This window comes from Chelmon rostratus, chromosome 7 (assembly GCF_017976325.1).
Source record: "Chelmon rostratus isolate fCheRos1 chromosome 7, fCheRos1.pri, whole genome shotgun sequence".
Taxonomy (NCBI): domain Eukaryota; kingdom Metazoa; phylum Chordata; class Actinopteri; order Chaetodontiformes; family Chaetodontidae; genus Chelmon; species Chelmon rostratus.
The window spans coordinates 19,672,498-19,698,050 of record NC_055664.1 but is presented as its reverse complement, the minus strand read 5'-3'; the positions used below and the strand labels follow the sequence as shown (position 1 = coordinate 19,698,050).

The 25,553-nt window shown below is 40.4% G+C and overlaps 4 protein-coding genes across 5 annotated transcripts in view; 3 read left to right on the top strand and 1 right to left on the bottom strand.

Moving 5' to 3' along the window:
- Positions 1-2,539, top strand: part of LOC121608751 (roundabout homolog 2-like) — a 48,883-nt gene extending 46,344 nt beyond the window's left edge. The window contains exons 24-26 of the mRNA XM_041940082.1: positions 569-748; positions 1,050-1,171; positions 2,420-2,539. Of these exons, the coding sequence (XP_041796016.1) occupies positions 569-748; positions 1,050-1,171; positions 2,420-2,431 (314 nt within the window). The 3' untranslated portion in view covers positions 2,432-2,539. The remainder of the gene's footprint in view (positions 1-568; positions 749-1,049; positions 1,172-2,419) is intronic.
- Positions 2,540-8,464: 5,925 nt separating this feature from the next.
- Positions 8,465-9,581, top strand: lim2.3 (lens intrinsic membrane protein 2.3). The gene is made up of 4 exons (XM_041941297.1): positions 8,465-8,639; positions 9,068-9,217; positions 9,294-9,428; positions 9,520-9,581. The coding sequence occupies exons 1-4, from the start codon at positions 8,465-8,467 to the stop codon at positions 9,579-9,581; spliced, it is 522 nt and encodes a 173-aa protein (XP_041797231.1).
- Positions 9,582-10,859: 1,278 nt separating this feature from the next.
- On the bottom strand, positions 10,860-14,257 carry hspa8b (heat shock protein family A (Hsp70) member 8b). Of its 2 annotated transcripts, XM_041940046.1 has the most exons (8): positions 14,053-14,257; positions 13,761-13,966; positions 13,261-13,413; positions 12,506-13,061; positions 11,766-11,968; positions 11,475-11,673; positions 11,151-11,383; positions 10,860-11,033 (listed from the first exon to the last, which is right to left on the bottom strand). In XM_041940046.1, the coding sequence occupies exons 1-8, from the start codon at positions 14,255-14,257 to the stop codon at positions 10,860-10,862; spliced, it is 1,929 nt and encodes a 642-aa protein (XP_041795980.1). The 2 variants fall into 2 exon arrangements, with proteins under 2 accessions (XP_041795980.1, XP_041795981.1); XM_041940047.1 differs by lacking the exon at positions 11,151-11,383 and having other exon boundaries at positions 10,860-10,952; positions 11,587-11,673.
- Positions 14,258-20,933: 6,676 nt separating this feature from the next.
- Positions 20,934-24,051, top strand: LOC121609681 (zona pellucida-like domain-containing protein 1). The gene is made up of 10 exons (XM_041941366.1): positions 20,934-21,033; positions 21,128-21,354; positions 21,612-21,796; positions 21,893-21,965; positions 22,049-22,146; positions 22,231-22,311; positions 22,390-22,561; positions 22,679-22,778; positions 23,700-23,729; positions 23,915-24,051. The coding sequence occupies exons 1-10, from the start codon at positions 20,934-20,936 to the stop codon at positions 24,049-24,051; spliced, it is 1,203 nt and encodes a 400-aa protein (XP_041797300.1).
- Positions 24,052-25,553: the final 1,502 nt, after the last annotated feature.

The window sequence follows — 25,553 nt, the reverse complement described above, 5'->3', positions numbered from 1 at the left end:
GCTAAACATCAGCTGCTTTAAAATAGTCAAGAATTCAGTGTGCAGTATTTCTAGTCTAATCATTTTAACCAGCTCATGATGTTGTTGAAGGAAAAGTTTAACATTTTGTGAAATACACTTATTTGCTTTCCTGCCAATAGTTTTACATGGTGTAATGTGCCAGACTCTTTTTTGACCAGGACCAGTACCATCCTGGCTGTCTGGTGACTGGTCATGGGCAAAATATGTTCAGCACATTAACCGCCATGAAACAGCCAGTTGGTATTTTTACACTGCGTCTTTTGCATGGATTAAACAAATGTAACATTATCAACTTTAAAGACGTCGTAGGTGGATTTTTGGACAGAGCAAGGCTCGCTGTTTCCCCATGTTTCCAGTCTGTATGCTAAGCTAAGCTAACCCGCTGCTGTCTGCAGCTTCATCTTTAAGGAAAAGACCTGAAAGTGGCATCAGTCCTCTCATCTAACTCCCGACGAGAAAGCAAATATTTTCTAAAATATCAAACCATTCCTTCAAAAGAGCCTTCCTGTCTGTAGTTTATTAATCACCATTGATCAATCATATGCAGAACTCCCCCCTCCTCCAGCCCCTCCCCCCACAGATGACTCCCTGCAGCTCCTGGCGGATGTTTTGAGCCGCGGCCGAACAGACAGTGAAAGAAAAGAGGGGAGCGACTCGCCAAATCTTCAGAGGAAGGGAGAGCACTTCTCACCCCAAAGGAGAGGACCCACAAAGTGGTCGTCACAGGGTAAGTACGAGATGAGAGCATCATTCAGCATCTGTCAACGACAGATGACAACTGAACAATTTCTGTCCCAGCAGTCATTTTCTTCAACAGCTGTAACCCAAATAGTCTTGCATTAATGCTATCATGATGCTTCATTCAAATCCCTCTGAGCCCCGACTGCCACCGGTGTATGAACACTATTATTATCTCATACTAGTAGCTCTGCTTTTAGTAGCAGGGGGTCTATTTCCAGTCTGCTCCATCACTTCGGGTTTAACGTATTCAAATACGGCTGCAACTTGACGTGGTTTGTCGTCCGCAGATGAGAATGTAGCTCCGTACGGACAGTCCAGCTTCCTGCCCAAGGTCCAGATGTCAGGCTACGGGTCTCTGGGTGGAGGGGGCTTTTCACGACCCTCCACCGCCGGCCGGAGGAGAGATGAGGTACGTCGAGACTACTGCTGCACAGTCATTTCAGTAAACTGAGCTGTTTGTTGGCTTCCCTGAAAACAGAGGCTAAAAGTAGGTATCTAATATAGTGACTCAACAAAAGTTTCCATTTAAATCCCATGATACAAAATAAAGAACTACAATTACACTGCTGTGAAAAATTCACCCCAGCACATGACTAAGGATGGCGTTTTTTATAAAGCATGTATGCTTTAATAAATAAAGATGAGCTAAATCATTAAAGTGATACTGTACTCCACCCAAAGTCTTTTGAGAATGAAACTGTGGGCTTGAGAGATGACTATAAAACCTTTGTAGTTTGCTCAGTGATGGCGGGCGGAAAGTGCAGTGAGATTGATTTCAAAGAAGAGACGTAATGTGAGAGAAAAACACCAATGCAATACAATCCACTTCTTGGCTTCTCATTCATATGCTCAGCACATTTACTTTCACCTTAACAACTCATTTTGAAATGATAGTTTGGCACCTCTTTTTGAGCTAATATTCGACACTTATCTCTTATATTTTTGAACAAAAGAAAACAACAACTCTGAAATGTGTGCGCTGGGTTTGTCGTGTAAAAGCACAATTTAACTTTTTTACATTTCAGAAAATATTATTTAGAATCTCAGCTGCACAAAGTAGAATTACTTGGCTGCTCCATTAGAGCCTGGCCTACAGTATATTTTGGTACTGCCAATATTATGAGCCAATCTATGTTAGTCAGTGTATGTCATCAGTCAAGTTTTCATACATGTAGCACAAATTTTAACAGAATTTCCAGAAATTTGGCAAAAGAAAATGCAAATTCATGCACATTTCCATCCACTACCATCATGGAAACACTAGGAGTACGGTGCAATGAGATAATTCTCCCGTCAGGAGCCATTAAACCACTGCAGAAGAAGAGGAAGAGTCACGATGAGGAAAAAGCATAATTTTTCCCCTAAGTGGATTTTGTTTTTATCGATATGCCACCTTTTCCACCTAAGCCAAGAGAGATGGACTGAACTTTGTCCACCAGAGAGCTTTCACAGCGATAAAATGTTCCTGTCAGGACGGATCTTGCTCACAATTTAGGGAACAAATGAGACAATTCTAAAATATCCCTAAAATATTCCGTATTGGTCATGCTCATCCTGTTTAACAGCCTCTGTGTCTCTGTATGCAGCCTGTCTTTAAATGATACTCTCAGTCTCTTGCACCGTCCCATTGCTCTATGATGTCTCTGTTTCCTTTCAGAACCTGATGTAGACTGACGCCGATTACATGACATGACATCCTCCGTTTTCCTCCACGATTTCCTGTCTTACGAACCATCAATCTGTTGCCATGGCATCTTATGAAAAACTGAAGACAAAAGGGAAAGCGTCAAGGCTGGCCATCTGCCTTCTCACAAACTATTTTTATTTTATCTTACTGATTTTAATCTTTACTTTTCGTGACTTGCCTCACCCTTTCTCCATGTACATAGACATCTTTGCAATTTTTTAAAGACGTGATCAGATATATTCCTAAAAATGGATCTGAGGTTTAAAAAAATACTGTATTTTTAGGCAATGGGAAGTAAATGTAACTATTTCATTATTGTACAGCAGATTAATGAATGTATCTTCTGTTTACTCCTGACCATGGAACCATGATGATGTGTGTGTTTGACCGGAGAAGACATGAAGCAGAAAATGTGTTAATAAACCATCGTCCGTGCGTGTGTGCGTGAGCGTGTGCGTCAATGCATGTGTGTAGTGTTTGTGTGTGTTACTGTTTTTATCTCTCATCTCCGTGTGACTGTGTACTGTGGTATCCCCGTAGATCACCAGTGTGTTAGTAAGATTTTTAAACTGATCAATAAAACATTTATTACAAAAATGCTTCTCTCCATGTGTATATTTCAATGTTCTATATTATGGAAGGAAAACATTTTATAGCCAAGTTATCGGCTCTGTGGATGGTAATGTCTGGTAATGTCATCTGTTTCTCCCAATGTAATAACTTTATTGACTTTTTCAGCATCAAGGAGTAAAAAATAAAAATAAATAACTTGTGTGCAAGATTTAATAATTTGTGTATCTCCAGATCCTGAGACTCAGCTCGACATCTGCATTTTCTTCAACCAATCGAGTGAATCGGCGACAACGAAACAGTCCGCAAGTTCAAAAATATCAAATAATTAACAAAATATTAAATTCGAGAGATAAAAAGTGAGAGTGTGATGGGTACATGCAAGAAAAAAAGCTGATTCGTTCCAGAACACAAATTACTAAATTGTGCACACAAATTATCAATAATTTACGAACATAAAAAATCAAATTTTTGTCTCCATGACAGTTCCCGGGCTTTGTAACCTCTGGCAGCACAACGTCACCATTCCACGCCACGCGACCGACAGATCTGAACGTGTGTCTCCGGTCTCCACGAAGAATGCACACCGATCGACACGTCGATCTGCACAGAGCAGCCTCAGTTGTGCTTTTTTTTTTGGGTGCTAATTAGCATGCTAACATGCACCACTGAGATGGCGAACACGGCAAACATCATACCTGCTATCGGTATGTTAGGAATGTCATTGTGATCATGTTAGCGTGCTGATGCTAGCATTTAGCACACAGCACAGCCATGCCTTACCCCTAAATTCCACCAGGTGCGTAACATCCGCATTCCATTGACCAGACAGGAAGTCATCATTATTGTTGATGGTGTATCAACAATAAACGCAATTAAAATGACAAAAAAAGAGATGATATTCATACTTCCTCGGTGGAAGCATGAATATCAAGGAAAAATGACGCAGTTTGCAGCTGCGTGGCGAATGGACCAAAAACACATCCCACGCTAAGTGGAGCCGAGCTGTTAGCATCACTCTTAGCCTTGTTTGTACGTAGTTGTTTTTGAGTTGTTTGTTTGATTTGAATTGGATAACGCCCACACATACTTTCAAGATACCTTGAAATAATTCTAGTAGAAACCATCTGAGCGAACAAAACATCTCTCCCAGTGAAACTCCATGTATCTGTGCTGGATAATTCAGAGCCTTTCCAGGACAAAAAGAGAAGGCAAAGAGAGATAGAGAAGGAAAATCAGAGCCAAATGTCCCTGAGGTCTGAATGAACTCGGAGTTTGTTATCTGATGCTCCCAGTAAAATGACTGCTCTGATACAAGATATTGTGTAGGATTTGGTGCCTTCTTCTGATTGCACTATTGTGAGGAGGCATGTTTGTGAATACGGCTTAATGAGAGGAGGTAACCTTCATCCCACTGTACGACTCCTGAAATGTGTCAGCGATGGGTCATGAAAAGGCTTTCTTCATGTCCGCACCTTCATCTGCCGCTTTTGTTCAGTTCTTTCTGCGTATTACAGCATTTTGGCAGCGAGGCTGTCGGATGGTGTGGAAAGTGAGTTGGACTTCGCTGCCTTCGGCGAATACACACTGGGTCCCACCAGGCTAGGAAGATAATGGTAATCCGATGCAATTTGAGGGGGTTATGCAATTTAGAAGGGTTCTACAATTTTATGCTTTTAGGCCTGGAGCATGGATTAGGGTCTCTGTGGTTTACACAGCCCCCCCTGCACAGACAGCCCAGCTCGACCAGCCGTGGTCTGATACTGAGGCCACTTCACATGTGGCCACAAATGTGCTCCACGGGATCAACAGGAAGATTTGTTGTTCTGCCATAGAAACTTATTTCAGTCATTTACATTACTTCTCGTTTGAATGACTCACGCCTGATATGTTTTTCTCACAAAAAAAATGATGAATATGCAAATGCTTTCCCTTTCAAAAGTTTAACTTCTGGACACAAGATGTCTCCTCCTTCTATTCTGAGTGCATGTGCACCAGCAGAGGTTTCCTCATCAAACTGTAGGTCACGTAGGATTAAAGCCGAGCACAGGGAAACTTTCCCCTTCAGCAGATGAGTGTGAAAGCGTCCTTCTGGTGTCGAACATCATTTTTGCACAGTGAAGGTCAATTTTTCAAGTGATGTGACAATAAGCAAAAAACATTTTTGAGAGGAAGGTGACTTTAAAATCCACATAATGGGATCTAGAACAGTGATTCTCAAAGTATAACCCACAGGGCACTTCTGCAGTTACACAGGGTACTGTGCATGGAAAGATGGTGAATTATCTCAGCTAATTCAAAAAATGGATTCAATTGTGATCTGGTAATACATGCATATCCAAATTATTTTTATCGCGAAGGAACATCAGCATGAGCAATTAAAATCACAAAAAGTATAGAAACAGAACAGCAAGGATAAATTATTAGTAGTACAAATACAAACCTGACCAATACTGAATTAAAAGAAACCAACCCGGAACATCAATAATTCCAGGATCACAGAAATCATTATCTGAAGCGCCAGAGCCAGCAGGGGCAGGATTACTTAAGCATGATGTTGCATCTGTATCTGACCCTGAATGCAGGATCAATAAACTCATCAGGAGCTGTTGGTATCATTATGTTACATCCAAAATGAGTGAGGCGAGGCGAGGCAGCTGTGAATCCCCTCTGACAACAGCAATTCAAAGTGCTTTACATAACACATAAAAAGGCATGCAAAAAGATAAAAAGGGCACAAGGGAATATACAAAGATTAAAAAATAATAAATAGCAGCAAGAAAGAAAAAAATAATAAAGCACGAGCAGTCCCAGATAGAACGTTGTAAAAGCCTGTAGCAAATAGAAAAATATTAAGCCTCAATTTGAAAGAAATGAGAATTAATTAAAGCATTCAGCCACAATAAGGGATGACTGATAACAGAAAACCAATTTGTGGTGAGATAAGAAGGCACAGAACACTCTCATATGATTGTCTGGCTGAGCAGGTAAAACACATTATCACCATTTAATGCAGAGTTGAGACTGTTTTTCAAACGTGATCACAGGAGAGAAAATTCCAGCTCATGACTCAGTCTTTGCTGTAAGACTAAATGAAAGGCCCCATCTAGTGGTCACAGCTGAGACGTGCAGGGTAAAGGCGACGCAAAGTGACTCTGTATCAGTAAATCCTCTAGAAATTAAAGGTGCTGCACTTGGTGTGAAATTAAATGTGCATCACCAAGAGATCTACTGATATGCAGGATGTATTAGCGTTAGAGTAATCCCACATAACAGACAAAGGCATTTTTTTCTGTTTCAAGCTTTTAGTTTTGCTTTAAAACCTAAGCTGATGCTTAAAGCTGACCTTTCTCACGGCAGAAGTTTTAACTAGTCATCACAGGAAAAGTACAGTTAGCATGTTGCTAACAGCATTAACAATGTCTCTGCTCTGCTCAAGCGTCCCAGGAAGCCATGGCTGTGTGACCAGGACCCAGAAACTGAAACAGCTCAGTGAAATTCACCCATGATTAATCAAATCATTCACACCTGTGCTGTTCCTAGAGTGACATGTCAAAACGTCCTCCATGAAAAGGCCTTCTGAACACATGTCAACACCCAACACACTGCTTTGAGTGAAAAACCCTTCTTAATTGGCTGTTATCAGATCTAAATCATAAGCAGCTGACGTTGTTTACATGTTGACAGCTGAAGGTCTGCACCTTCCTCATCGTCATCATCAGCCTAACTGCACATGTACAGAATCTCTACGTAACTGCAGACTATATGTACATATGTGATCAAATGTATAATTTGTATGATACATTAGAGTTTGGTATCTTTGTTTAGTTCTGTTTGTATTTACATTCTCCTCTGCACTGTGTTTAAGCACATTTATATTCATATATAGCGGAACTGGATGTTTGTTCCAACATATTTGACCAATAAAGTTGATGCTGATGGAGGCTACTGAGTCATCAGTGGGGACACCTGCTATTTATGAGCTGATGATGATTTTTAACTGAACCTCAGAAGCTTGAAAGAGTAAATACACCTGAGTAACTCTGCTCTTAACTGCCCGGACTCTTTCACACAGCAACACCTCCTCATTTGCAGTATGCTACACCGGTTCCACCATCAAGAGGGCGAATGAAATACTAATTTCCCACCCACAACTCTCTCTTTCAACTCCTACTCTCTCTACAAGATGCTGCAACAAAGATAAATCACTTTTATCGCAGCTTTTTCGCCCAAACTGTACAAACCCACAGCTCGATGAGCTGCCCACCTGCCAGCTCATCATACTCTGCTGGAGCCGTACGCATCTTGTCCTGTGAATCTTTCCCACTGGCTGTGTTCAAGTTCATCGTGACGTGAGTGTAGTGGCGTCATCATTTATACCACACGCATTAAAAACATATTGCATTGATTTTATGTAACTGAGGACTTGAAGTCTAATCAGTCGTACACAAAGGCGGCACAAAGATTTAAATTCAAAGGTAGAAATGATTTAAACTGAAAGTTGTGTTGCTTTTTCTGTCAGCATAATAGACAGAAGGATTTACTCATAACACATCAACTGAAACACAATTCAAAACGTCAGAAGACTCAGTTTCTAAATGTTTTAGAATAATCTCTGTGAAATGAATTTTTCCAGCAGTGGCTATGGGTGAGCCTATTGCCGGCCCTGAGTTTACTGTGTGCGGTTGTGCAGCGTTTTGAATTAAAAGCCCTGTGTCATCAGTATTACCGAGATGCGAGCAGCGCTTTAACAGTTTTGTATTTTCAGCAGATTCCCTAAAACACAAAACTCATCCTCTGTGATTGGTTGTGGCTCTGCACGCTCCATTGTTCCATCAGCCCGTTTGTTCGCATGGTTTCCTTCGCACAAACAAAACTTTCCTGCCACCCTGGGCAATATTGGGCTCCTCTGTGCTTTGACAACCCGAATTATTGGAATCTCTGACTTTTTCTGCAGGAAAAAAGATAAAGGTAAGTCATTATTATCGAAACATAATGCGTGAAGTAGTGGATGTGTGTGCCTCAGTAATATTTTTGAGTTATTTGATTTAAGATATATGAAAAGTAGCTAAGCAGTAGTAAAGTAGCTTCCAAATGGGTGAAAATCACACTTTTTATGAAAAAGTGAAGCACAGGATGCCATGTTGAATCAAATGAAAAAATATTCTAGATGTGTTTTACATCATTTTATGCACTTTCTTTTCAAGTTTCCTCTCACCATTACTGTCTAATGAGTAAGGTTTCTATAATCACATCTGTCTAGCTCCAGCGCAACATTTGTGACACCCTGCTGAATGTATTTAGATATTGTTTTATTCATATCCAGTGTTTCTCCATGCACTGCAACAGGAAGTACCTGCTATAATTGGTGTAGCCGGGGTCAGATGTGGCGAGGCCCTGACTTGCTTCGTTTTCTCTCTGTGTCAGTCAGTGTTTTTCGGCAGGATGTACAGCTTCATGGGAGGTGGGTTGTTCTGTGCAGGAGTCGGGAACATACTCCTCATTGTCTCCACGGCAACTGACTACTGGATGCAGTACCGTCACTCCAGCAATTACATGCACCAAGGCCTGTGGCGGTACTGTGTGCCCGGGAAATGCATGACACACACAGACAGCATCGGTAAGACTGACTGGGTGTCTTCCCCTGCGTGTGCACAGGCCATATCCTCATTTATATTTATTAGTCTGCTGACAATCAGTGCGTGACCTCGCCACTAACACTGATCAGCAGTGGGGTTACTTCCCTTTGGGGCTTTGTTGGGGTAAAATATTGCTGAAATTCAAGTGTGAATAAGATGGAAATTATGTGAATGTATCAGGAGATTTCTGCATACAAGTACACAGATTATTTTTGTAACTTCTCAGGAATAGTTTGCACCTACTGTGTAGTACATACTTCGGGTGATAAAGGTTTCATTTTCAGTCATTGTGTGAAAATCAAACATAAGCTATGAGGAATTATGAATGCTTCATTTACTACTGGACATACTTACTGTATAAGTCTGGTATCTCAGGTGTCAGACTTTCTTAGTCTCCTCTCACCTACAGCGTACTGGGATGCCACCCGGGCCTTCATGATTCTTTCCCTGCTGGCTTGTTTCATCGGCATCGTGATCGGCGTCATGGCCTTTATCCACTACTCCTCCTTTGACGGGTTTGACAAGACATTTGCAGCCGGCATCCTCTTCTTCATCTCCTGTAAGGTCCTCTACAGTAGATACACGCAAGCCTATCTGATCATCAGTCAAACCTAATGATTTCATCCCTTGCACAGGCTTCTTTGTGTTGCTGGCCATGGCTGTCTACACAGGAGTGACAGTGAACTACTATGGTAAACGCTATGGCAGCTGGCGGTTTTCCTGGTCCTATATAATGGGCTGGGTGGCGGTGGTGCTCACATTCTTCTCAGGTATGCATCCAGCATCATTAACAAATGTAGAGACACAGGCATGCCTCCTTCTCATGTTCATCATCTAAATAATCACATTATTACCTTCTAGGTATCTTCTACATGTGTGCCTACCGGATGCACGAATGCCCAAGAAACTCTAACTCTCGCTGACCTGCCAAAGATGTCAACGCACACATACACACATCAGCATCGGCCCATTATATAAGGCCAAGAGGAACCAATCAACATCCCTATGAACTTTCCAACCACTTCCTGTTAACCTGAATATTCATGAATAAGCAAAATAAATGAGAAAAAAAAGAATGTTTGTTGTCTTTATCATCTCTCTACATTAATAAAACTCACAGAAGGTGCACAATAATATTTGTGACACCAGCACTGTACTAGAGTTGATGCAGCTCCATGTATCAGCAAATTGATTTTAAATCCACAACAGTGACACAGGAGGACATCTAATATTTCAGTTTGTAGTCATACAGTCAGTAGTACGCCATCACCTGAGTGTGCAGTTGCAAAATTATAAATCTGATGCAGATTTATGTCAATGATTTCTTGGTGTACTAAGAACAACAGCACATAATATAACGACTCAACATCATACAATCCACTGAAGTACCGCACTTTCTGAACAGATGTAATAGATAGATTATATGTAATACACTAACACCTAAAATCAATATTAGAATAACGTGTGTTGGTATCTGTTATTATCAAAGTGACAAAAAGATGATGAGTCCAAAATCGAAAAAATCTTTTATTTTGTATCATTGTGCAAAGAGTTGAGCAGTATCAGTTTGGCTACAAAACCAGCTCGGAAAGAATGACACACTCTGTGGTAATCTGTGGTAACCATTTATATAAGTGTGTTACGGCTCAGGCAATGAGGACTAGGACCCAGATGCAGTGTGGAAAAGTAACAAGATTTATTCAGAAACAAAGTACAACTAAAGACGCCAAAAACGGGAAAAAGAGTAGGATGAACAAAGTATCAACTAAAAGAGCTACAAAAACACAAAACGCCCGAAGTTACTAAGCAAAGTAACAACAAAATATCAAGACAGAAAAATACTAGGAATAATTAACTCAGAGAAATACTTGGAAATGCAAAAGCTGGAACGTGGCTAGAATCTTCCTCAGGAGCGAGACAATACGTGCTACGTGCAGGAATAATCTGGCACCGGAGGAGTGCTTGGACTGGGCTTAAGTAGCCAGCGCTGATTGGGCTGATTACTGTCAGGTGTGGCAGTCAGCTGCGCTCCTGAGGAAGATCAGCCCCGCCCCTGCTCATGCACCTGTGGGCAGAGGGAGAGAGAGAGAGTGAGCACAGGATAACAAAACAGATCGTAGCATAACAATTATGACTCTGATCACCCCTCACACCAACCTCAAAAGAGTAAAGAGAATAAGCTCATGCAAGTCTGGTCTAGCTTAGTCGACCTCCTCGATGGTGGGGCCGGAGGACGCTCCTCCTTCTGGAGCGCCACCAGCTCCAGGGAAGCCTCTTGGCATCCCCCCTGCATTCTGGCCAAGCTTGGTTATGATGGGTGTCCATATTCCCTCCAACTCCTTCTGCTGATGCTCAAACTCTTCTTTCTCTGCAACCTTGAAAAGAGAGAAAGACAGAGAATATGAGTATCTATCTAATGCCAGCCCATCCATTGTTTCAACACTGCTGCTCAAGTTTACAGCTCAACACTGTATTACCCGTCTAATTCATACCTGGTTTCTGTCCAGCCAGTCAATGACCTCCTTACACTTGTCCAGAATCTTCTTTTTGTCCCCGTCGCTGATCTTGTCCTTGAACCTCTCATCCTCCACAGTGGACTTTACACTGAAGACGTAAGACTCTAGGTTATTCTTGGCAGTCACCTTCCCTCTCTGCAACTCATCCTCGGCCTTGTACTTCTCCGCGTCACTGACCATGCGATCAATGTCTTCCTTGCTCAGCCGACCTGATGGATTTTATTTCAAATGAACACAAGGCTAAGTACCGTGCATCCAAATTTAATGACTGAGATACAGTGAAAAGTTACTTCAGGTTACCTTTGTCGTTTATGATCGTGATCTTGTTCTCCTTCATGGTGCTCTTGTCTAACGCAGATACGTTCAGGATGCCGTTGGCGTCGATGTCAAAGGTCACTTCAATCTGAGGAACCCCACGGGGGGCGGGGGGGATCCCAGTCAGCTCAAATTTCCCCAGAAGGTTGTTATCTTTTGTCATGGTCCTTTCACCCTCAAAAACCTGCAGATATAATGTCAGCTCAACCCCTCAGTAAACATTTCTTTTAAATTTAAGACCCAATTAAGTGTTCTTTTCAAAGATGGGGGTCGTACCTGAATGAGCACACCAGGCTGGTTGTCTGAGTAGGTGGTAAAAACCTGGTTCTGCTTGGTGGGGATAGTGAAGTTCCTCTTAACCAGAACACTCATGACTCCTCCCGCAGTCTCGATGCCCAGAGACAACGGGGTCACATCCAGCAGCAGCAGGTCCTGCACTTGCTCTGACTTGTCACCTGACAGGATGGCTGCCTGCACAGCTGCAGAACAAGCGTGCGATTCAGAGTGATCATTTCTCATTCAATGTCGTTGTCAAGATTTTTTATTAGTACTCTGCTATAATAATGCTATGATAATCTGTTTAACTTGTCAACTCATGTCCTTATACTTTGTGCAATATTATATATTTCCTTTACATTTGTGCAATATTACATATTTTTTACTGTTTTGTATATTTTACTCTTCTGTGGAATAGTATTAACAATATTTATTATTATTATCAACCTGAAGGCAGCACACGTTTTTTTTTCCCCAGTTATTGGGGCAATATTTTTTATATACTTTTTTCTACATTTGTTTTCTTTTATATAGTCAAAAAAATAATTTTGCTCGTATAATAATGTACATATATATATATATAGTCTACTTTTAATTTTGTATTTCGTTTTCTGAAATTTTTCTATCTCTGTTGCTATTTTTCTTCCCGTTGCTATCACATGCTGCTGTAATTCCAGGCTGGGGATAAATTAAGTTTTATCTTATCTTATCTTATATTTATAAACACAAACGGGTTATACCTGCACCGTAGGCCACAGCTTCATCAGGGTTAATGCTCTTATTGAGTTCCTTCCCATTGAAAAAGTCCTGCAGCAGCTTCTGGATCCTGGGAATACGAGTGGAACCTCCCACCAAGACGATGTCATGGATTCCAGCCTTGTCCATCTTGGCATCACGGAGGGCCTTCTCCACAGGTTCCAGGGTTCCCCGGAAAAGGTCTCCGTTCAGCTCCTCAAAACGAGCCCTTGTGATGGACGTGTAGAAATCAATTCCCTCAAACAGAGAATCAATTTCAATGGTGGCCTGAGTGCTGGATGATAAAGTGCGCTTAGCCCTCTCGCATGCTGTGCGCAGACGACGCACAGCTCTCTTGTTGTCACTGATGTCCTTCTTGTGTTTGCGTTTGAAATCTTCGATGAAGTGTTTGACCATGCGGTTATCAAAGTCTTCTCCACCCAAGTGTGTGTTCCCTGCTGTGGCCTTGACCTCAAAGATGCCATCGTCAATTGACAAGATGGAGACGTCAAATGTGCCACCTCCCAGGTCAAAGATGAGAACATTTCTTTCATGTTCAGCCTGTAATTTGAAATTATTTTATTTACTTACAGTATATGCAAAACAAAGAAAGTCTACATGACTAGAGGTGCCAAGTAAACATAAAACAGTCAAAACACAATAGAAAGCTTCCTTAAAAAGATGATACTGCTTACAACAAAAACTCTTTCAAAAAGCCTTAAACTTAAAACTGTATGTTGCAACTTAAACATGTATTTACCCTTTGGTCCAGTCCATAAGCAATAGCAGCAGCAGTTGGTTCATTGATGATACGAAGGATATTCAGGCCAGAAATGATCCCTGCATCTTTGGTGGCCTGACGCTGAGAGTCATTGAAGTAGGCAGGCACAGTCACAACAGCATCTCTTACTTTCTGCAAGAAGGAAATGGTGGCAGGTTACAGCAGTTAATGAGACATTAATGACATTCTCAGCATTAAATGTACAGTTTTTATCATTTATCACATTAAACTTAAAGTTGAGCTCACAGATACTGAGTCTATTTCAACAACACTCTGAATATAGTGGGGTTCTGTTAAAACTATGTTTTGCAGAGGACAAAGCAACCCGAATACTGTAGACGAAGCACGGCACATTTGACAGCGCACTTGAACAATCCACCTTTGTGAGGTGTTTTACTCATAAATATACATGTATATTGTATTTTTACACTGTATAAATCCAAATTTAATATTGTAAAAACAAAAGCACATCGCTGTACCTTCCCAAGGTACGCCTCAGCAATCTCCTTCATCTTAGCCAGCACCATGGAGGAGATCTCTTCTGGGTAGAAGGTCTTGGTCTCGCCCTTGTACTCCACTTGTACTTTGGGGCGTGAAGCATCATCAATGACTGTAAATGGCCAGAGCTTCATGTCCGACTGGACGATGCTGTCATCAAACCGACGCCCAATGAGACGCTTTGCATCTGAAGGACAATAATAGATGCAATAAATAACCAGAAAGATCATGAAGTTAACTAATCATACTACGTCTAGAAAAAACATTTCATACCAAATACTGTGTTGCTGGGGTTCATGGCCACCTGATTCTTGGCTGCATCCCCAATCAGCCTCTCGGTGTCAGTGAAGGCAACATAACTGGGCGTGGTCCTGTTTCCCTGGTCATTGGCAATGATCTCAACTTTGTTGTGCTGAAACACTCCTACACAGGAGTAGGTAGTGCCCAGATCAATGCCGATTACTGGTGCCTTGGACATGGTTTCTGAGAATATGACAATGATCAGCTGTTAATCATCAGGGCACTGCACTGAAAATCTGGGTACATAACAGATGAGTAATGTGAGTCCTCTCAAATGTTCATCTCTGGAATGAAACTTATGCACCTACTATTCTGATGATCAATTTGTTTTAGTCATTTTCCAAGAAATACATGTTATTAAACAATATTTACATGAAATACTGTCTGTATTGTTTTACAAACAGAGCTAGCCCTCTTTTTTCCTTAATGTATTACTATTACTGTGTTTTATGTTGCTTTTATACGTATATAAGCAGTGACTCCTCAGAACAGGTCCTGTGTTTACTGCTGCCACAGTGGTAGACCATCAATATACTGTAATGCCGAATGTTAAGCAACAAGGAAGGTCATTATAACTTTTCCACTCCCATTGAGTACTCTACATATCAATACATAATAGTATTCTACTGTGACATATACATATTTATTTCTGTGCAATATCATTAATGCTGCGGTCACTTTACCCACCATGTGCAATCTGTGTATAGTCTGTGAAATTCTACAGACTACTACTACTTCTTAACCAAACCAGTGACTCTCAGATTAGTGGGCAAGCTCCTTTGGTGGAGCCTCGGGCCATTACAAGGGAGTGTACATGACATGGTGAAACAATGCTGAGATCGTGCTCTGATGGCAGAAAGGGTTTTAGGATCCAGTCAGCAAAATGCAAATCAGAGATGAAATAATAAGTCAAAACAATTGATCAGTTGATCAGAAAAGATTGGCAGGAAATTAATTGGTAACTATTGTGATGAATACCTAAACACGCTTAAAGTTTCAATCATTTTTCACAGACAAACAGCAAACATTTTTTGGGGTTTAAGCTTCTTAAAGCTTTTTAAAAGATGTTCAACTGAACAGCTGGACTGGTGGTTCAAAAAACACAGCAAAAAACAAACAAGACATTTGAATTAATAATTCATCAATAATCACTTTGGCCCCTGGGAACTTGTTATGAGCTAGTTTGAACTTTTTTTAAATATTTCAAATAAATCTAAATTAATCAATTGTATTCCTTTGGAAGCACTTAGAAGTACCATAACCTGGATGAATGAGAATCTTCACAGACATCTAAATAATAACTTGATTAATTAATAAAGAAAATATTTTTCAGACAGCTAAGAAATCACATGATGCTCATCAAGTCGAAATATCAGCCAAGTGAGATATATGAGGAAACCTTTGCTCTCAAGTTCCTGGTCAGTATAAGAGAAGAGTCTTGGGTCTTTTGTGAGCAAAATCTAACATGCCTATTTACTTTGCATAACAGAAGCTAATGAGGCAGGCACTGAGCAACAACTTAACATGCATGTTGTGCAACAGTAGCCTCAGGACAGGAGGGTGCCACCTCACATTTTAGCAGTCTGACAACTTTCTGGACTGCTCCTTCCACTTTGTTCGTAACATGCATACAATTTGCAAGGCGTAACGTGACATATTCTGCAGATGCGCATCAGTTTGACGCCCACTATCAACTATGCACACCAAATCCTTAAGTGTGAGCCACAGTCTGGCATGGCACCAGGTACCAGCGTGTTAGCAGCATCACTTCATACCTGTTGTTTGACAAATAGGTTAGGCTAAACATTACATTACGAAAAGTTATCGTACAGTATCAGTTATGAAGTGAAGTTGGTGTAAATTATGAGGTATTTGGATGATTGCAAAGTAATTCCGAACCCCGAAAGATAAAAATGTTAGCTAGCTTAAAGTGTCGGCTTACTCTTTAACATGAAACATTATAAAATGTTAACGTTAATTTACGTCAGCTAATGTTAATATAACGTTCCTTTGTCTCATATCTCTCTCTGACATGGAAAAGTTAGTACAATACGTTATTCCCTTGGCTGTACTCACCTGCGTTAAATTCAGAACGTGTCGTTTAACTGTCTTATCGTAAAAGTGGTGTTTTTAACACCGCTTCTCCCTCAGTGTCTCTCGTGGGACGGGTCGCTGATCCCTGCTGTCAGTGATGCGGACGCCGCCGCGCCTCCTCATAAGCATCCACACCGAGAACGCTCCAGAACACAGGAGGAGCGCTGCTGGCCAATCACATGCCGCCATATCACTGCCCGTCCAATTAAAAACACTGCTCGCTGATAGCAGCCAATGGTTGATGGCGGTAGTGTAGAGAAAGTGTTCAGATCTTTTGAAGTACTACTGCCACAAAATACTCCATTACAAGTAAAATCCATCATGAGTTGGACGGCTGTACTGCACTGCTGAAGGCTAGATGGATTATAATCAATAACGATAATAATATTTATTTGTTGCGGGCCTACTGTACAACATTAATGTCAAACTAATGAATGCATATAGTTGAGTTTACTGCATATGCATAGAGTTAACTGTGACTAAGAGACTAACAAAACAAGTACTACACTTTCGTATGATTTTTAGGTACTTCGCTTGATTTACCTCTTTTTCTGTTACTTGATACTTGTACTTTACTTTTTTACTCCATTATATTTATTTTAATTATATTTTACAGATAAAGTTACTTAAACATTTTACAGATAAAACATATGAAGTTTTTATAAAATACGATGCATCATTTCCATATAGTATAAGTAATTAATATTAGCTTGACCTTGACCAACAACCAAAGGTTCAAACTCTGTGTATGGTACTCCTATAATACTATTAGTATTGCATATACATGCACTGTGGGGTAGCCTGTAGTTTACAGTGTGGCACTGATAGTTCTAGTTGAGTAAGGGAGGACTTCTTCCACTGCTGAAGAAGCAGACTAGCAAGCAGACTGCGCTAAAAAACAAAAAACTTAACCACACCTATGTATAAATACCAGGTTACAACCTAAGACATTTTAGAAGCTGAAATGCCAGCTAATACTTCTAAAAATTGCACACTCTTTAGTGCACCACATATTCATATGAGAATAGATACTGAGATTTGAAAAAAAAAAAAATTGGTTACTGATCATCAAGTTTTATAACAAACCCTGGGATTGGTTTACCATTTATAACAGATCCAGGAGTTGTGTCCTGATCTGATTTTTTAAAAAAAGGCCACGGTCATAACTTGTTATGATACTGCTCAGGTTCTTGAATGTACTTAATAGTGCGACTCAGCTTCCAGCATGGTCTAATTACAGTCAATAGGTATTTCTGAAAAGAAATCCATCATAAGATTACACTAAACAACTCAATTCTTTCAGGTTAATTTGATCCCGCAATGCAAAAACAGAGGGAAAACGAGATGGATGCAAAAAAAGTAAAGTATACAAACAAAATGTACTTGCAAACTTAATAGAATAAGCTAGAATTGAAAATATAGAAAATATAATTGGCACCAATGACATGTGACATAATGAAAAGCAAAGCGCCCACTGTTTATTTTAAAGCATTGTGAGTTAAAAGCATAGACAAATTTCACATTAATTCCTTAGCTTTTGGAACTCATGCAGTCAGCAGGTCTGTGTATGGTCTGTGTATGATGTGGTATGTGAAAAGACTTGTCTGACTTGTCACCCTGTTGTGTAACTTGGGCTGTAAATAACAGGTATTTTCTGTGCCATGTTCCCACAAGCCCCTTTCATGGATGTGCATTGAATAGCCTTTACTGTCACAAGGGAGAAGACGCTCTGTCCTCTGAGATTTGACTACCATTTTTGTTTCAACGTAACATCCATACGTGCCTTGACAGTTGTTATGACTCACATTTCTTTGAGTCACATTTATGGACACATGACAGTGTTATGTACAGCAGCCTTCCATTGTTCATAAGTGTAAGGGATGCATGTTGATAAAGTAACCCTCAGTCATTATCCGAGCGGGCCGAGGGAAGCTGCAGGTTCAGGTGATAATTCTCTGTAGGTTCATCACTACAATCAGCCGCTGGAGATATTGTGTACTCAGAAACACCAAGAGGGATTTTTTTTTTTTCAATTTTGCACAAACGTCCACTTGGACTCAAGGATGAAGTGATTACAATTTGATGGTCAAAGGTCACTGTGACCACACAGAACACATTTTTGGCCGGGTGTCAAGAATTCACGCAGTGATTCTGACAAATTTTCACACAAATGTCTCAAAGAATTAAAATGATGAAGTGATGATATTTTATTTCCAAAAGGTCAAAGGTCAACTTCACTGTGACATCAGACATCAGAAACTATTCAAGAAAACGATGCTCTAGGTACTCGTGTCAGCCTGCACTCAGAACCGACTGGATGATCAGGTACAACTTGAAGGTAAGCTCATCCTCAAACTTGCTGAGTCACTAGTCATCATAGTTTGGATTCTTTGCAGAACTACATGCATGTGGCTGTGTACAACGCTTTTGAAACAGAACATTTTCGTGTTTTTTTTTTGATTGCGAATCCTGACCTACATCTGCCACAGGCCTGTTCCAGGTTAGCGTTTTTGTTTTTCAAGAGTGACCACTTTTACTGCTTTTGGGTCCAGAAATGTGCCCCCAGTAACACTGATGGCATAGCTTGCAGACAAATGCTTACTTAGACAACAAAGGAGAGATTAAAACTGGCATTTGACATCGGATACGTCTAAAGTAATCTAACAGGCACCTTTTTCAGGCTGTATCCTCATGGTGTATTGTGGTGCTGTTCTTTAGGGAACTGAGTTACTCAGGGGTCCCTTTCATGTCATGATGCTTCACAAAAGACTTTGGATTTCTCTCAGATAGGTGTGTCTTTTATGCGTTGACTGTACAAAACAGCACTGAAAATTTCTATTTACAGTTTACAGCCCGAGGCCATAACAAAAACTGATCCACAACAAAAGTCACACTCAGAAGAACGATATCGACTCTTATCACACCAAAAGATCTCAAAACACTTGTGATCAGATCACTAATCCTACTCGCTCATAGGTCAATGAAAAATAAAACATTTTTTGTGCCCATACATCATGGTTTCCTATGCAACGCTCTCCCCACCCATACCCAAGACAGTAATTAAGTGTTTTCCATAGCACAACACCATTACCTGCCATTAAACTTACATTATCTTACTTGTAAACCTATGGCCCATGCCAGACCAAATGTGAGATGGTTGCTAATGCATACTGGAAGTTTAACAGTGACTGCTGTAAATGTGGAGTCAGAATCAGTCTGATGCCCTGCTAGTGAACACCTCTATTCCACTAGAATAGAGTACGTATGGATTACGCTATTTTGTCCTTAACATTCGAGACACAATGTGCTGCTAACCCACAAGGTGATACACTGCCTTGGGCACTTTCTCTTTAGTGCATCCAAGAAACATTTTTTGTTTTTAATTTCTAAATGCTGTAACTGATCAGGGAACTCATTCATCTCTGAAGGAAAGGCACCCAGTTTCAGTGTCTGCCTTTAGCACGCTGCCCGGCTGGCACCTCCTGTGGTGGATGTTCCTGTCTGACCTCATTGAGGGATGGGACAAGCCAAAATAAATCCCCTCTGCTCAGATCAATACCATCACATTAATAATACAACCACGCTGACATGTATATGGCACGAAGAGTGGTCGCTTCAAACTGAGAAATAAGACCAGAAACAGGCTCTCTATCACTGGAAGCGCTCATGCTTTTTTATGTGACGGATTAAAAATATTTAAATGTATATCCAAATGTCAGCATTTGAATCCAAAAAGAGTGGCTAATGATTTCAACATGATAGAATAATTGTAAATACAGATGAATAAATCCTCATCTAGGATACTTGCTTCCAGTGACAAATGAACTGTGAAGCCCCAGTCTTCTGTTCACTTAATTCCACTTTGCATATAGAAACAAGCAGTTGTTATTATGACACAGTGTTACTTAACTAAAAAAAGCTGGCTGTGGCTTTAACAAAGCTTCAAATGTACTAGTAACAATCAACAGAAGGTGAACTAGAGGTGCTTTTTTATTCATGTTTTATTAATTGTTATTCCAATTTTAAATGAATGTAAAATATTCAGAAAAAATGAAAATGCTAAAGGCACAGCTCGTATTACATTATTGTCTGAGAAGTCCCCTCACACGCCCCTGCAGGAGCGACAGTATAAATGGGAGAGATCTGGTGGCCAATAGCGAAACACAAAATGAAGACTTACAGGTGAGTCCCTGCAATCTTTTTTTCACCTCTTCTCCATAGGAGTTTAATACTTTCGGTTAAATTTATCTATAATGCATTGTATGTATTATACTTTAATGAAAATACTTGAATGAGTTTTTTTAATACTTTTCTAACCATACTAGCAATGCATTTTACAAATCCAGATTGCTTGTAAACTTGTTTATTACACGGTATTTCAATCAACTTGACATATAATTTGAGGGTGTTTCTGTGGTCAGTAGTGTCAGTTTATTTCAAATGTTCTTACAAGGTATGTTTATTAGGACATATTACTGTTATTTTCATTAGCTGTGTCATGAAAAATGTCTTTCAGTAAGAACTTTATTTAAAAGAGCTGCATAAATCACAGCCAGGCTGAAGCACATCTCTCGTTTTTCTTTCAAGCAGCTACTAATGGGCTTAAGTAACTCTATTAAGTCCACCTGTCATCTTTGACGCCAAAAAACTGGCCTTTTTTTGAAACGTTTTCTTTCAGAGCACCTTTCTTTTAAAAGAAGACGATGGATGCTTTGGTTTCCATTGTTTTGCTGATTTGTCACAGGTCCACACTCAGGACAATGAGACTGGCCATCCTTGTGTGCCAGCTTGGCCTCATTCTGAGGACCGAGGCCCAGATACCAGAAGCCTGCATTGTTAGCGATACAAACAGACCTCCAGGTTTGTGGCATTTTCTTTGACATGTTCTTCAGTTAATGTTCCTTTCACACTTCCATTCTTGCTGATTTACATCCTCCCTTTTTATCTCTCCCAGAAAACCGGGACATAACTGTGGTCTGCGGCACTGAGCACATGGACCTGAGCATCTACCTTTGTCCAGTGTACCAAGCTCTTTACAATGAGTCTCTGATGGTCCTCAATAATGAGTTCAACAAACCTGACTGTTACGGAGATGCTGACTGGAACACTGACCCACCTGTCTTGAAATTCAGATTCCCCATAAATGAGAGTACAATCTCATCCTGCAATAATAACTTTAAGGTATTCTTCACAATAGCTTTACCTGCTATTTTTGTAGAGATCAATTAAGGTGCTTTTCCTCTCAGATTTATTGGAAAGTCATGCCATGACAGCTAAGATGAGTAAAGAATCTACAGTGCCGTGTGGTAAATGTTTCCTTTGGTACATTTTGATGGAATATAATAGCATTATAAGATTGGAAAGACGTTATTTCTTGTCCAGCATCAAGGAATAAATCATAAAACTGATTTCAGTGAAATATGCTTCTTTTTCAATAGATAATCAATGAAGTTGGGAGCGGAGAGTTTTCTGACTTCTCCAACGTCCAGTACGTCAACATCTCTGGTACTATTACGTCCGTTGACCCCTCTGCGGGTATGATCACCTATCGCCCGCAGATCCTGTACAAGTTCTCCTGCCTCTACCCAATGCAGTATCTCCTGAACAACACTGAGCTGGGCGTGTGAGTATGACATGTGACACCTGGAAAAACACCTGCATGTGAGATGAGGAGGACAATTTATAACGTATCATATGAATTCCTTTTCACTTAATACAGATCAGGTGTGAGTCTTGCCATAAGGGACAACAATGGGAGCTTCATCAGCACTCTGAGTATGCACCTCTACAAAGTAAGACCTGCTCGAGCTCTTAGAATCAGACACAGAGTATTTTTTAATGTTTTATAACGTGTTCTCTCCGTTCTGTGGAACAGGATGGAGACTACAAAGATCCGCTTGTAATCCCGCAAACGGGACTCAACCTGAAGACCAAGATTTATGTTGCAGTTCAGGCTAGCAATCTTACAGACAGGTATTTAAGCTTCAGCAGTTCACAGTTAACTATAAATTACATCAGTAAGAAAGACACTTAGCATCCCCCTGTCTGTCCTCGAAGGTTCAACGTGCTGCTGGACAGATGCTACGCCACCACGAGTCCATATCCTATGTTTAACACCTATTATGACCTTTTTGTAGGGTGAGTTGCATGTACACCTAACCACAGTATATAACACCTTCCACTTACTCTCCATGCTAACTCTTCTTTTCACCCAAGGTGTAACCGTGATGCACAAACTAAAGTGGAGCTCAATGGGGTGTCTCAGAAGGCATATTTCTCCTTTGAGGCCTTCAGATTTGTGGAGCACAAGAATCAGACGGTTTCCACTTTCTACCTGCACTGCGTCACCAGACTCTGTGAGGTGTCCTCGTGTAGCCAGTTGCTGCCTGTGAGTCAACAACAACAACAAGTTCCTTTAAGAGCCCAAACAGAATTTCAAGATGTCACCCATAGGTGTTCCATGATCAAGTCATACATCAGATCGTCTTTCATTAATTGTGAACAGGACTGTGAAAGTGGCCAAAGAAGAAAGAGAGAGGTCCAGTACGTGTCGGCCAACGCTACAGTCACCTCGCCGGCCATCGTTGTGAGAAAACAGAGCAGCGGTGCGTCTTCAGGGCAAATATTAATATATTTGAGGCACTTTTCTGTCATTTTTGGCCATGATGATCATGTTTACCTGTGTTGTCTGTAGATAATTGGATAGATAATTTGGGAAATGTAATTATTGACTTTGTTGCCAAGAATTAGACCACCAATGCCACTCCCATGCCTGTATGCTACATAGAAGCTACAACAGGCAGCCAGTTAGCTTAGCTTAGTATAAAGACTGGACACTTTTGTATGGATTATTGTACAAGTGTCTTGTCTGTGTTCTCATTGAACATCAGATGTGGTGTGAACATTCAAACACAGGATCCAGGAAGCCGTTTCACTTATTTATTTGCCATCAGATGATTGGTGGATGATTTAGTCTAAAGGATTCAAGGAAAAGTATCACCAGTGATACAAACAATAACAAGAACACAAATAATAGTCAAATAACTTAGGTCAACTTAGGTTTGATGACTTACATCAGTAATGCATCACCAATCTGGCAGGTATTCAGGTGCTCCTTTGTCCTGTCTCAGTGGTTTGGAGGGAAAAAGGGCAAGACAGGCCTACAGGGTGGGGTTTTATAACCTTGGAGGGAGTGGTCAGGGAGTGGTCAATGCTTGAGTGGCAGGCTGAGCAGCTGAGTGAGACTTGGGATTTCTAACAATTATACAAAGAAGATATTGCTAACATGTTAATTACCTTTGGACAGAGTCGTGCTAGCTTTGTCCCCATGTTTCCAGTCCCTATGCTAAGCTACGCTGACAGACTATTAGCAGTAGCTTCATATTTAGTGTACACACATGAGGGCCGTGTCAATCTACTCATCTAATTCTTGGCATTTAAATATTCATTTAATCGATTTCACTAAAAATAAAACCAAAGAGTGAATCCTGTCAACTACTGACCCTTGTTTTGGTTTAATTCTTCAGGAGATGCTCAAACTTTCTCGGCTTCTCACGGTAAGAATCTGCATTACATGTGATGTTCTGCGGCCTGGGCCAATGAAGAGCAGCACATTTACCTTTATGGATGACCTTCTTGGTCATTACTTGCTCAGTTAGTACTTAGCAACATAAATGAATACACCAATGCAGTATAACGTTGTCTGATATCTTTATGCTTTTTGTGTTCTCTGCTCACACAGGTACGTCATCGGAGAGCAACTACAGCAGCCCTGTGGTGGCTGTGATAGTCTGCATCGTCATCCTCGCTATTCTCCTCACCGCCATGGCTGTTTACTTTGCTTTGTACATCAGACAGAGAAAACCAATCATTCAGTAACATCACTGAGACTGGAATCCCTTCAGTATCTCCAAAAATCGCCATTTTAGTACTTCATCGTCTGCAAGGCATGGCCATTATGCTGCTGCGATGAGAAACTATAGTCAGAAATATCATACTGTCATACTACGATTTAGCTTTTCCATTTCAGAAACAGCACTATAACAAGGTGGTCAGCAGAAATCTAGATTCACAACTTCCTAATCATTATCAATCACATAGTTTATAAATGTGGAGACGAGTGCACAGAAGCCGTCCAAAACTGGGTATTGTTCCAATCATGTCGCCAGGGTCAAATTGATGTATTTAATGAATGTTCTTATGTTTAGTCAGAAATGATGCACTTTTAAGATGAAGAATGATGAAAAAAGCACTTGTGCTTTGTTCTTTGACAAAACACACCATTAAAATAAACATTACAATTTTGACTGTCTCTTATTGAACGGCTGAACGCTCAAAATCTAATGTACTCCCGTGCAGATTTATTTACTTTGAATTACATCAACATATACCAGAGGCCATTTTACTATGGGATCACTGACCCTCGGTTTTGTATACCCACGGTAGTCATTACTACATTATTACATGGGTACAGAGTAGACATGACTGTTGTATAGCCACAGTTTGTTACCTCTGTCTCAGAGAGACGCCTGATGTCAGAATTAGCCCTAAATAATACTAACATTAACATTTACATGGTGCACATCCATAAACCTGCAATAATTGATTTTTTGGTCACTTGGGGGCAGCAGAAACAAGTTGCAAACACAACATTGACATGTCACCTTTTAAGTTGCTGTGGCAAACAGTTGATCATTTACACATCTACATGTTTACACCTATGAATCTAGAAGTAAGAATGTCTTCACAAATGATCCTACTTCCATCCCCTCTGCTACTGGGCATTTTCACCTCTTCAGTACATCAATGCACTTCAGGGAATGAGTATAATAGTTTGTACCAAAAACTCAGATGTTACATTCAATATTCAAGTCTGATTTATGTTTGCACAGACAAAACATCAGTGGGTGTGTTCTTTTTTCAGGATTGGAAAACTGCACAAGTTCTGCATGTTCTGATGGTAAGGCCCAGCTCAGGTTACTCTTGACAAGTTTTATCTTACACCTTTTTGTTATCTGGTGGCCACTATAAATGGAGAGACATGGAAACAAATAAGGCAGACACAAAAAGAAGACTTACAGGTGAGTTTTTAGAATAACTTTGTAAAACCATCTTTTCCCTCACAGTAAAAACAACAAATAATAGACCAAAATGAAGATACTTTAATTTACTATTGCAACAAAAATATTTACAAAAGCAATATCTTGATTCACTAGGAGCCAATGTTACATTTATCTAGCCGTTTGTAGCAAACTGATCTGACAATGCACTCAGTGTCGTTCTGTTTTGCTTCCTGTGCAATTTGTAGGATATGTGGAGAAAATAAATAAGTGCAACTCAGTTTGCTATTAATTATCCCTGGAAAGATTTCACTGAAGATG

Bases quoted from the DNA above. Each gene is read 5' to 3' on its own strand.
- LOC121609681 (XM_041941366.1), top strand. From the start codon at position 20,934: ATGAGACTGGCCATCCTTGTGTGCCAGCTTGGCCTCATTCTGAGGACC. The intron at 22,312-22,389 runs GTGAGTTGCATG...TTTTCACCCAAG, and splicing joins TATTATGACCTTTTTGTAGG to GTGTAACCGTGATGCACAAA. The intron at 22,562-22,678 runs GTGAGTCAACAA...AATTGTGAACAG, and splicing joins CGTGTAGCCAGTTGCTGCCT to GACTGTGAAAGTGGCCAAAG.
- hspa8b (XM_041940046.1), bottom strand. From the start codon at position 14,257: ATGTCCAAGGCACCAGTAATCGGCATTGATCTGGGCACTACCTACTCC. The intron at 11,384-11,474 runs GTAACCTGAAGT...AAAATCCATCAG, and splicing joins CACGATCATAAACGACAAAG to GTCGGCTGAGCAAGGAAGAC. The intron at 11,034-11,150 runs GTATGAATTAGA...TCTCTTTTCAAG, and splicing joins ACTGGCTGGACAGAAACCAG to GTTGCAGAGAAAGAAGAGTT.
- lim2.3 (XM_041941297.1), top strand. From the start codon at position 8,465: ATGTACAGCTTCATGGGAGGTGGGTTGTTCTGTGCAGGAGTCGGGAAC. The intron at 8,640-9,067 runs GTAAGACTGACT...TCTCACCTACAG, and splicing joins GACACACACAGACAGCATCG to CGTACTGGGATGCCACCCGG. The intron at 9,429-9,519 runs GTATGCATCCAG...ATTACCTTCTAG, and splicing joins GGTGCTCACATTCTTCTCAG to GTATCTTCTACATGTGTGCC.